The sequence below is a fragment of the Hyperoodon ampullatus genome (genome assembly GCF_949752795.1).
Source record: "Hyperoodon ampullatus genome assembly, chromosome: 5".
In the NCBI taxonomy this organism is placed as follows: domain Eukaryota; kingdom Metazoa; phylum Chordata; class Mammalia; order Artiodactyla; family Ziphiidae; genus Hyperoodon; species Hyperoodon ampullatus.
In genome coordinates, this window is record NC_136918.1 from 104,612,481 (window position 1) to 104,625,369 (window position 12,889).

Genomic DNA, 12,889 nt, shown 5'->3' on the forward strand with positions numbered 1-12,889 from the left:
AATCCACCTGGCAATTACTCAGTATGCATCTCCATAACAGAAATAAAAATACTAATAATGAAGAATGTAACCAAGAACACATCATTTGGTTTTCTTAAATTTCCCAGATCAGTTTATGTGGTAGTTATACCCCTAAAGTGAATTTGGGGACTTGAGAACGGGATTGACTTTACATGACACAGCATATAAATTAGATAAAAGTCTATATTTTCTTTAACTTGATCCTGTTTAAAACAGCAAATTGACCACTATCATCTTGGAATTTTGGATTCCATCTATTTCAACATACAAACATAATATATGTATTCATACACACATAAAAATATTAACTTATTAAAAGTGGAATTTCATAAGAAAAAGATTGAAAAATTATTCAGTAGAAAACAGTTCTCACCAATAATACCATGCCTCTGATATTATAAAATAGAGCAAATCAGTAGTTCAGTCCAAAATAATGGGAAACATGCCATAATTATACTATGAAATTCCCATGATGTATAACTAAAAAGAGGTAATCCATTTTTTTGTTTGTTTTTCTCAACAACAAAAATTCTCTGATGTTTTAAATTTGCAGAGCTAAATGCTCCAGTAATATCCGTCCCAAGTAAAATTCAGGGCCTTTTATGATGGTTTGCAACCTTAGGTATGCAGCCGCAGGTATGCTTTCAAGACCTTTCTTCAAAACATTTTATATCACATAATACTATATCATAAGTCAGATTTTATATCATCTAATAACTACTCAAATATTTATTTAGTTTTTAAGGTGTTATTTTCCTCATAAAGTATCTATAACTGGTTCTCAAAGTGTTATCCAAGCATTTCTTAGTGTCCTCAAGAGCATTTCAGGGGGTCTGCAAGATTGAACTATTTTCATAGTAATACTAAAATTTTCACCTTTCTCATTCTCATCATCTCATGAATGTACAGTCGAATTTTCTAAAGGTTACAGGATGCATAATAATATTGTATAATAAAAAGTGTCAGTGTTTGGAATTTCTGTATAACTCAGTAGTGAGAAATCAAGAGAAATAACTAAAAGTGTGTATTGAAAAAAAATTCCAATTTCCTACCCAATATTCTTATGGAAAACACAAAAAAGTGTATATTATTATCTCAGCTGACTCTTTCCTTTCAGGCATACTATTGAGGATATAAGGAAGGAAAACTCCGAGTACACTTAAGACAGTATCAAAAGCAGCAGGAGAAAATGTCTGATACATTGTTTTAAGTTGTAAGGCTAAGGGTTTTCTCAACTCCTCAGATGTCCCCTCCAGTTTAAGAATCTTTAAATACAGAATTAGTGGATATAATTTCTATTTCACTCTTCTACCCTGCCTGTCAACCACAGAGGTGTTTTAAAACTGAGAACAGCAGCCACCCTACATTCATTCAGTGGCATGAATCAAATGTCTCTCATGATTTCTTAGTGCAATTACCCTCTGTCTAAAGGCAATAACTTTCAGAGGAGCAATCGGAAAAGTATAATGCATTGAGGCACTGAATGCTAATTTCTGAAATGTGTTAAGTGTGATTAAAGTAACATGACTGGTAAAGCAGATTAGCAAGAATGTGTCTATCCAAAAAGGACGCCTTGGCACACTATTTTAAATGGTGAACTTGTTTTTCTGAAATAACCATAATCATAGCATGCTAATTTAAATAAATAAGGCAGATGTCTAAGCTGAATAATCCCGGTTTTGGTTAGAAAAAAAACCAGACTTTACCACAATGTACTACTTTCCTTATTTATTAACTATAAGCTTATTGAAACCACGGATTTTATCTTAGTCAAGTCTGCTTCCCAAAATACTATATGCCTAAACAATTTTGAGTGATAGTATCATTTACAATCTAGTTTTAAAGATAATTTTGAAAGAGGAATTCCCCAAACATTTTGGACAATAGCAGTGTTCCTGCAGTAAGTACACATTCCCAAAAAGACAGCTTAGTATGACAACACTCATTTCATTGTTTCAGTGTCTTTGTTTAAAAAACAAAATAGAAGTCCTATTATTTTATAACCGTACCTCATATTTTAGGGTAAATTATAAAATTATTGTACCAAACAAGGCTTATTATGGGAAATTAAATCAAAGATATCTAAATTATTCTAGAAATGCAGATGCAAATTACAGCTTCTCAGAAGGAAGTCAGGACTCCCACAGATATTTTGAGGAGTTCCAAGAAAATACAAGGATGAACACTGAAGAACTCTAATCAGCTATTTATTGGTAGTGAATGAGCCCGTTTGGTTAGTGCGGCTTTTAAGAATCTTCTGGGAATGAAGCATAAATGCAAAGATCCTATTGCACTTTTATTTCACAAAGGCTAAAGAGGAATTTTGACACATCAACATCATTCTACTAAGGTTGAAATAATCTTGTGGACCCCTTGGTCCTGACAAAGTTACAATCAGTATAAATGAATCTCCGAATAAATGAAGCTCCGAAAGTTAACTGTATACAGTCTCCAGAGAACAGATGATGTAGATTCGAATGAATCTTTCAAGTTTCTCCAAGAGAAATTGTTTCTTGGAGTATCCTAGTGCAAGAGTTCAGAAGTAACCTCCCCAAAATGTGCCACTTTGGCATATGAATTTTTTTGAGTTGAAGGCAATCAAGACCCTGCTCCTTCAAGAGAAGCTTCTGCCTCACCCTTAACTACCTAGAAGAATTTAAATTGGCGAGGGAGGGTCCTTTCCCAGAATGAGATTACCAGAGATAAATTTCACCTCAGTGGCCCATCTGTATGGCAGGGCAAACATCTAATTACCCAACATCTACTCTTCTTATCAACTTGTGAGTTACTTTCCTCCCCTTTGAAGCCTCAGGCCCTCTTTCCCACTCCTTAGCTCAAGATGGCATATATACCTCATTTTACATTTCTGTCTTTGACCCTCTCATATATGTGAGATTCCATGCATACGAATTAAATTTGCTTTTCTCCTGTTAATGTCTCATGTTGATTTGATTATTAGACTAGCTAAAAGAAGCTTTGAAGGGTAGAGGAAAATTCTTTCTCCCCAACACTAGAAATTAAGACTGGTATTGAGAACAAGGTTGCACTCATTTAAAGAACAGAGAGATTAGAACCTGAATGAATAACCGAAAAATAGAATATCTCAAATAAAGGCCTTTTTCCCCAAATATTTCCTATTAGAACTGGAAATATTTCTTGAATAAGGTGATTTTTGTAGCAGGGATAATGCTAGAAAGAATAATTTTCATGGAGTGTGTTAACAGCTCAAATACTAGTAGAAGGTTATGAAGAATATCTTTAGAATGCAGAGTAGCACTAAGTAGAATAAAAAACATTCTCTTCCAGACAACAAATATTATATATTATCATCTGTTGCATATGTTGTCCTCTGGAGTAATAACTTAGTCATAAAAATACTTGGCTGCAGAATGTTGGCTGACTAATTTTTCTGGTGATCAGAGAAGGAGCACTAAAAAGCACTATCAAGATACCCATGTTTTGTAATTTTATCAAGTTTTCAGAGCTGTGTAGGAATAGTCACTGTTCTAAACTTAATTCAACTAGCTGCAAGGTATAAAATTTTCTTAAAGTTCTCTTGCTCTTAATCTAATGAACTGTGTTCTTAAGAACAACATTTTTATGCAGAACACAGTTTCTAAAAATACTTAGATTCATGAACAAAGGTAATCTGCTATAGAGTATACCTGAAAATGGTAAATGCAAACAAGGGTAAAAGCCATTAGGAGAGTTCCAACTTCTAAATCAACACATCTAGGTATGTATCTGAGACACAGAGTTGCTTTCTGTGTTTCTATCACTGTGGCTTTACTTGTAGATGAAACTCAGTCTTGCATATTGAGCTCTTTCTCAGAGTGAGATATAGTTACCATGTGACAATCTTAGTGGCTGTTAATAGAGTTATTGAGGTTGATGACTTCTGAAAAGAATGAGAATTTTTGTTCACTTCTTTGTTTGTTTGTTTAATCAGGAATAAACTCTTAGAATTAAACAAGAAGAAAGCAGCAGAAGCTGACTGTCTTTTTTAAAAACTGCTCATTCTCTTGGCTAGTGAGAGTATAATGAAATGGCCTCATTTATATATTGCCACTAAAAATGGAAAGTGATAACAAACTATATGTAAAACAATTAAGCAATTCATGTACCAAAATCTTCACATATTTGTCCATATTTTGACTCACCAATTTTCTTTTTTTTTTTAACATCTTTATTGGAGTATAATTGCTTTACAATGGCGTGTTAGTTTCTGCTTTATAACAAAGTGAATCAGTTATACATATACATGTTCCCATATCTCTTCCCTCTTGCATCTCCCTCCCTCCCACCCTCCCTATCCCACCCCTCTAGGTGGTCACAAAGCACCGAGCTGCTCTCGCTGTGCTATGTGGCTGCTTCCCAGTAGCTATCTATTTTACATTTGGTAGTGTATATATGTCCATGCCACTCTCTCACTTTGTCACAGCTTACCCTTCCCCATCCCCATATACTCAAGTCCATTCTCTAGTAGGTCTGTGTCTTTATTCCCGTCTTGCCCCTAGGTTCTTCATGACATTTTTTTTTCTTAGATTCCATATATACGTGTTAGCATACGGTATTTGTCTTTCTCCTTCTGACTTACTTCACTCTGTAGGACAGACTCTAGGTCCATCCACTCACTACAAATAACTCAATTTCGTTTCTTTTTATGGCTGAGTAATATTCCATTGTATATATGTGCCACATCTTCTTTATCCATTCATCCGATGATGGACACTTAGGTTTTTTCCATCTCCTGGCTATTGTAAATAGAGCTGAAATGAACATTTTGGTACATGACTCTTTTTGAATTATGGTTTTCTCAGGGTATATGCCCAGTAGTGGAATTGCTGGGTCATATGGTAGGTCTATTTGTAGTTTTTTAAGGAACCTCCATACTTTTCTTCATAGTGGCTGTACCAATTCACATTCCCACCAGAAGTGCAAGAGTGTTCCCTTTTCTCCACACCCTCTCCAGCAATTATTGTTTCTAGACTTTTTGATGATGGCCATTCTGACCAGTGACTCACCAATTTTCTATAAATTTATCCTGAAGAGGTAATGATAGAAAGGCATGAATTATATATCAAGATGTACATCAAAGTATTGCTAATAATAGCAAAACATTAGAATTCTACCCAATTAATAGTACATTGGCTAAATAAATTATGTACATGAATAAAATGGAGTACTATACATTATTTAATAATACTGTAAAAGGAATATTTCATCATCCATAAAATTCTATATTTTATATTTCATGTTAAAAAGAGCAGATTACAAAATGACACTGAATTTATATATAAAGAAAATACTGGATTTATTAAGTGGAAATCATTTTTTATATCAGTATACATATTATGATCCTTTTGTCACTATATGCAGAATTGAAAATATTTTTTATATGAAAATGCATAGAAAAATAGTATGAAAAGATAAAATTAAAATGTTAAAACTGGTTATTTTTGAGTAGTGTCATTAGCCATGATTATCATATTTTTATTTTTAAAAATTTCTTCCATAAAAAAATTTCTCTAAAATAATAATATGTCCAAGAAATTTACAAAAAAAATAAGAAGAAATAATCAAATGCATTTTGAATCAAAGGAATGCAAATTAACAGATAAAATTCCTCACAGTTAGTAAGTAAATATTAAAAATAATGATAATATCTAATTTTATTAGGAGTGTATTGAAATGTGCTTTTAAAGTAGGCAAAGACTCTTTAACACAGAAAATCTACTTTTAGGAATATATTATAGGGAAATCATCAGATTCAAACAATTATGAATGCAGATGTATCATATACACATTTGTAAAATATCTTGAAAAATAGATATAATAATAATTTGCCCACTAATTAGGATTTGGTTTAAAAAATGATACAACTAGAAAATAGAATATATTAAACAGTTAAAAGTAAAAACAAATATTATTTATTGACAGTGAAATATATTCAAGAGGTATATTGCTAAGAAGAGAAATGAAGTATACAATTTGCATTAAAAATAATCTAATTTTAGGGCTTCCCTGGTGGCGCAGTGGTTGAGAGTCCGCCTACCGATGCAAGGGACACGGGTTCATGCCCTGGTCTGGGAGGATCCCACATGCCTTGGAGCGGCTGGGCCCGTGAGCCATGGCCGCTGAGTCTGCGCGTCCGGAGCCTGTGCTCCGCAGCGGGAGAGGCCACAACAGTGAGAGGCCCGCGTACCGCAAAAAAAAAAAAAAAAAAAAAAAAATCTAATTTTAATTATTTATTCATGCATATGTCTGTATATAGAGGTATGCAGAAAAAAATCTGGAAGAACTGACTCACAAAATTACAAATGTTCTGTGGGTGGCATAATTACGGATGACTTTTCTCCTTTATATTGCTTTGTTTTAAAATTTTTATAATGTAAACATGTGTTACTCATGTAAGCATTAATTTTAAAATGGTTTAAGATTATACCTAGTTGGATGGGGGTACTAAGAATTTATCCAATCTTTTCTTAACAGTGGTTCAACCATGACAAAAATATAGGTCATTAAGACTTTAGACATGTTAGAACCTTGCTGCCTTTTTTGGGAGAATCATTGAACCAATGTATGGAATTTCAGAATTAATATCATTACTCACCTTATGGACAGTGACCATCTATTTTCCCAGAATAAGGAACAATATTTTACTTTTAAAGGATAAGTTTCATATGGGGGAAGATATAATTGACAAAGCATTTTGGGATGTGATTTCTATTTATTTGTCAGTCAACATAATACAAGTTGCTAAACAAAGATAAAAGAAAAAAAAATGAGTTACTTACTCTTGTTGTGTAAGCAGCTTCTGGGTCATCTTCTAGAACACGTGAAAGTCCAAAATCAGAAACCTTACACACTAAATTACTGTTGATCAAGATGTTCCGAGCAGCAAGGTCTCGGTGAACGTAGCCCATGTCTGAGAGATACTTCATGCCAGATGCTATCCCTCGAAGCATCCCTACCAGCTGGATAACCGTAAACTGGGCATCGTGTTTCTGAGAAGTATTTCAAATGTACAGTTAAGGTGTGTTTCTATTTCCTAAGATATATCTTGATTAAAATTTCACATACTGAATTGTAGAGTATATACATTCTAGTTTTAAGTACACCAGCCAGGACTAAATAGATGCAAGAGTAAAACAAAATAGTATAGTAGCTACATTACTTTTTAGCAAGAAGTAGCCTAATATTCTTTAACTTCAGGTTCAAAACTAGAACTTTGCTGGTCTTTTGATGAGACAAACCCCTTTTCAGAAACTTTAAGGTCATGAACAAAAAAATAAAATGGATCCTGTGGCTATTTTAGGTTTGTATTTATTGGTTTGATTGAATACTTATTCTTTCTTCTTGTTTTCCTATATTTTTTTAATTGCTTCAGGTATGGTAGATTTTAAATCTTTAATTATCATAATAGATAATTAGTTCAAAATTAGTCAAAAATATTTACTGAATATTTGTTGTTCTACCCAACCCTAAGTTATAGGTCACACAACTGAAAGCAATAGTAGATAAATTCAAATAGTCCTGGATTTAGAAAAGTTTCCAATCTACTCTGATTAAAATAGAAATATACAGTTTATATGACAGATAGATGATAGATGCATGCATACATACATAGTTATATAAAAAAATAAAATTTAACGTCTAGCAATATCTAAACAAAAAATAATTTTAGAGGAAAATTTATTATAACTTTAAAAGAATATTTATTATAATATTTTGAATTACCTGACTTGCAAAAGGTTTAGTTTTGAAATATGTTTGTGAAAATAATTGTTACTGAAACCTTTATTCAGCTCATGAATATTCAAATAAAGAATATAATTTCTTATTCATAGAAAAATTAGTATTTTCCTCCATGATTATGAATTATACTATATATCTTATCTATCTATCTATCTATCTATCATCTATCTATCTATCCCTATCTATATAATGCTGAAAGCACCTTGAGGATAGGGTCTGTGTTTGTTTTTTTATCCCTTGATTGTAGTGACTGGTGATTGACAGTGTCTTTTTTTTCTGACAGTGTCTTGTACTCTGTAAATCTACTGAACTTCTTTGAATGTAACATTTGTTGATATTAGTAAAACATAAATTTTCTAAATGTAAACAACTGAAATTTGTATGTAAATATATGTTATATGTGTATATATGTATGTATATATTATGATATATAAGTAATGATATCTCTGGATTGAGAATACTTAGGCATTATAGCACATGCTTAGTTTGTGAGTGGACAGTACTATTTGAGAGATAGAAGGTCTTCTATCTTACAGTAGACGGAGGTTGCTTTAAATAAAGAAATGAGGGGCCGGAGGAAGATGGCGGAAGAGTAAGACGCGGAGATCACCTTCCTCCCCACAGATGCATCAGAAATTCATCTACACGTGGAACAACTCCAACAGAACACCTACTGAACGCTGACAGAAGACCTCAGACCCCCCAAAAGGCAAGAAACTCCCCACATACCTGGGTAGGTCAAAAGAAAAAAAGAATAAACAGAGACAATAGGATATGGACGGGACCTGCACCAGTGGGAGGGAGCCGTGAAGGAGGGAAGGTTTCTACACACTACAAGCCCCTTCGAGGGCGGAGACTGCAGGTGGCGGAGGGGGAAAGCTTCGGAGTAGCGGAGGAGAGCACAGCAACAGGGGTGTGGAGGGCAAAGCAGAGAGATTTTGGCACAGAGGATCGGTGCCCTCAGGCACACACCAGCCCGAGAGACTTGTCTGCTCGGCCGCCAGGGCGGGCGGGGCTGGGAGCTGAGGCTCGGGTATCGGCTTTCAGTCGGAGCGCAGGGAGAGGTCTGGGGCTGGCGGCAGGAAGAGACCCTGAAGGGGTTAGTGCTAGCCCGGAGGGAGTCCGGGGAAAGGGTCTGGAGCTACCGGAGAGGCAAGAGACTTTTTTCCCTTTTGTTGCCTGGTGCGCGAGGAGAGGGCATTCCCCTCCCTCCCCTCTGCCTGAGTGAGCCAGAGCCCCCGAATCAGCGGCTCCTTTAAACCCGTCCTGTCTGAGCGAAGAACGGACGCCTTCCGGCGACCTACGCGCAGAGGCGGGGCCAGGTCCAAGGCTGAGACCCGGGAGTTGTGAGAGCAGAGACAGGGAAATCTCTCTGTGCAGCCTCCGAGGCAGCGGATTAAAGCTCCACGGTCCATTTGATGTGCCCTGCGTCTGTGGAGTGCATGAATGGACAGCGAATCATCCCAAATTGAGGAAGTGGACCTTGAGGACAAGATTTAAGACTTTCCCCCCCTTTTTTTTTCCCTCTTTTTACAACGAATTATCTCAAATTAAGGAGGTGGACTTAGCAAGATTTCAGACTTTTCGCCCTTTTCCTCTTTTTACAACGAATTATCCCAAATCGAGGAGGTGGACTTGGAGAGCAAGATTTTTGATTTTTCCCCCTGCTCTCTTTTTGTGAATGTGTATGTGTAATCTTCTGTGTAAGATTCTCTCTGTATAGCTTTGCTTCCACCATATGTCCCAGGGTTCTTTCGGTCCGTGTTTTTTTTCAATAATTGCTTTTTAATTTTAATAACGCTACTATATTTCATACTTTATTCTATTTTACTTTACCTGCTCTTTCTTTTTTTCCTCCCTTCCCTTCCTCCCTCCCTCCCTCCGCTCCTCCTTTCCTTCTTTCTTTTTCTTTCCTCTATCCCTCCCTCCCTCCCACCCTTCTTCTTTCCACTTTCTTTTTCTTTCCTTCCTCCCTCCCTCCCTCCCTCCTGTCTTTCTTTCTTTCTTTCCTTCCTCCCTCCCTCCCTCTCTTCTTCCATTCACTCTTCCTTTTGCTTTCATTCCTCCCTCCCTCCCTCCTTTCTTTCCTTTCTTTCCATCCTTCCTCCCTCCCTCCTTTCTTTCTTTCTTACTTCCTTCCTTCCTTACTTCCCTTCTTCCTTTCTTTCAATCTCTCTTTCTTTCTTCTACTAATTATTTCTTTCTACTTTTTCTCACTGTTATTCTGAGCCGGGTGGATGAAAGGCTCTTGGTGCTGCAGCCAGGAGTTAGTGCTGTGCCTCTGAAGTGGGAGAGCCAACTTCAGGACACGGGTCCACAAGAGACCTCCCAGCTCCACATAATATCAAGCAGCGAAAATCTCCCAGGGATCTCCATCTCAACACCAGCACCCAGCTTCAGTCAACAACCAGCAAGCTACAGTGCTGGTCACCCTATGCCAAGCAAATAGCAAGGCAGGAACACAACCCCACCCATTAGCAGAGAGGCTACCTAAAAACATAATAAGGCCACAGGCACCCCAAAACACACCACCAGACGTGGACCTGTCCACCAGAAAGACAAGATCGAGCTTCAACCACCAGAACACAGGCATTAGTCCCCTCCACCAGGAAGCCTACACAACCTACTGAAACAACCTTAGCCACGGGGGACAGACACCAAAAACAACGGGAACTACGAATCTGCAGCCTGCAAAAAGGAGACCCCAAACACAGTAACATAAGCAAAATGAGAAAGCAGAAAAACACACAGCAGGTGAAGGAGCAAGATAAAAACCTACCAGACCTAACAAATGAAGAGGTAATAGGCAGTCTACCTGAAAAAGAATTCAGAATAATGATAGTAAAGCTGATCCAAGATTCTATTTCCCAGATCCAAAATCTTGGAAATAGAATAGACAATATGCAAGAAACAGTTAACAAGGACCTAGAAGAACTAAAGATGAATCAAGCATCAATTAAAAACACAATAAATGAAATGAAAAATACTCTAGATGGGATCAATAGCAGAATAACTGAGGCAGAAGAACGGATAAGTGAGGTGGAAGATAAAATAGTGGAAATAACTGCTGCAGAGCAAAATAAAGAAAAAAGAATGAAAAGAACAGAGGACAGTCTCAGAGACCTCTGGGACAACATTAAACGCACCAACATTCGAATTATAGGGGTTCCAGAAGAAGAAGAGAAAAAGAAAGGGACTGAGAAAATATTTGAAGAGATTATAGTTGAAAACTTCCCTAATATGGGAAAGGAAATAGTTAATCAAGTCCAGGAGGCACAGAGAGTCCCATACAGAATAAATCCAAGAAGAAATACGCCAAGACACATATTAATCAAACTGTCAAAAATTAAACACAAAGAAATCATATTAAAAGCAGCAAGGGAAAAACAACAAATAACACACAAGGGAATCCCCATCAGGTTAACAGCTGACCTCTCAGCAGAAACTCTACAAGCCAGAAGGGAGTGGCAGGACATAATTAAAGTGATGAAGGAGAGAAACCTGCAACCAAGATTACTCTACCCAGCAAGGATCTCATTCAGATTTGATGGAGAAATTAAAACCTTTACAGACAAGCAAAAGCTGAGAGAGTTCAGCACCACCAAACCAGCTTTACAACAAATGCTAAAGGAACTTCTCTAGGCAAGAAACACAACAGAAGGACTATACCTACAATAACGAACCCAAAGCCATTAAGGAAATGGGAATAGGAACATACATATCAATAATTACCTTAAATGTAAATAGACTAAATGCTCCCACCAAAAGACACAGAGTGGCTGAATGGATACAAAAACAAGACCCATATATATGCTGTCTACAAGAGACCCACTTCAGACCTAGAGACACATACAGATTGAAAGTAAGGGGATGGAAAAAGATATTCCATGCAAATGGAAATCAAAAGAAAGCTGGAGTAGCAATTCTTATATCAGACAAAATAGACTTTAAAATAAAGACTATTAGAAGAGACAAAGAAGGACACTACATAACGATAAAGGGATCGATCCAAGAAGAAGATATAACAATTGTAAATATTTATGCACCCAACATAGGAGCACCTCAATACATAAGGCAAATACTAACAGCCATAAAAGGGGAAATCGACAGTAACACAATCATAGTAGGGGACTTTAACACCCCACTTTCACCAATGGACAGATCATCCAAAATGAAAATAAATAAGGAAACACAAGCTTTAAATGATACATTAAACAAGATGGACTTAATTGATATTTATAGGACATTCCACCCAAAAACAACAGAATACACATTTTTCTCAAGTGCTCATGGAACATTCTCCAGGATAGATCATATCTTGGGTCACAAATCAAGCCTTGGTAAATTTAAGAAAATTGAAATTGTATCAAGTATCTTTTCCGACCACAATGCTATGAGACTAGACATCAATTACAGGAAAAGATCTGTAAAAAATACAAACACATGGAGGCTAAACAATACACTACTCAATAATGAAGTGATCACTGAAGAAATCAAAGAGGAAATTAAGAAATACTTAGAAACAAATGACAATGGAGACACGACGACCCAAAACCTATGGGACGCAGCAAAAGCAGTTCTAAGGGGGAAGTTTATAGCAATAAAATCCCACCTTAAGAAACAGGAAACATTTCGAGTAAACAACCTGACCCTGCACCTAAAGCAATTAGAGAAAGAAGAACAAAAAACCCCCAAAGTTAGCAGAAGGAAAGAAATCATAAAGATCAGATCAGAAATAAATGAAAAAGAAATGAAGGAAACCATAGCAAAGATCAACCAAACTAAAAGCTGGTTCTTTGAGAAGATAAACAAAATTGACAAACCATTAGCCAGACTCATCAAGAAAAGAAGGGAGAAGACTCAAATCAGTAGAATTAGAAATGAAAAAGGAGAAGTAACAACTGACACTGCAGAAATACAAAAGATCATGAGAGATTACTATAAGCAACTCTATGCCAATAAAATGGACAACCTGGAAGAAATGGACAAATTCTTAGAAATGCACAACCTACCAAGACTGACTCAGGAAGAAATAGAAAATATGAATAGACCAATCACAAGCACTGAAATTGAAACTGTGATTAAAAATCTTCCATCAAACAAAAGCCCA

At 36.2% G+C, this 12,889-nt stretch overlaps 1 protein-coding gene across 2 annotated transcripts in view; it reads right to left on the bottom strand.

Annotated features, from left to right (window-relative positions):
• EPHA3 (EPH receptor A3) overlaps window positions 1–12,889 on the bottom strand; it is a gene marked incomplete at both ends in the record, with an annotated part of 370,237 nt that overhangs the window by 34,286 nt on the left and 323,062 nt on the right. For both annotated transcript variants that reach the window (XM_079704896.1, XM_079704895.1), the window contains one exon: window positions 6,819–7,028. In XM_079704896.1, the coding sequence (XP_079561022.1) occupies window positions 6,819–7,028 (210 nt within the window). The remainder of the gene's footprint in view (window positions 1–6,818; window positions 7,029–12,889) is intronic.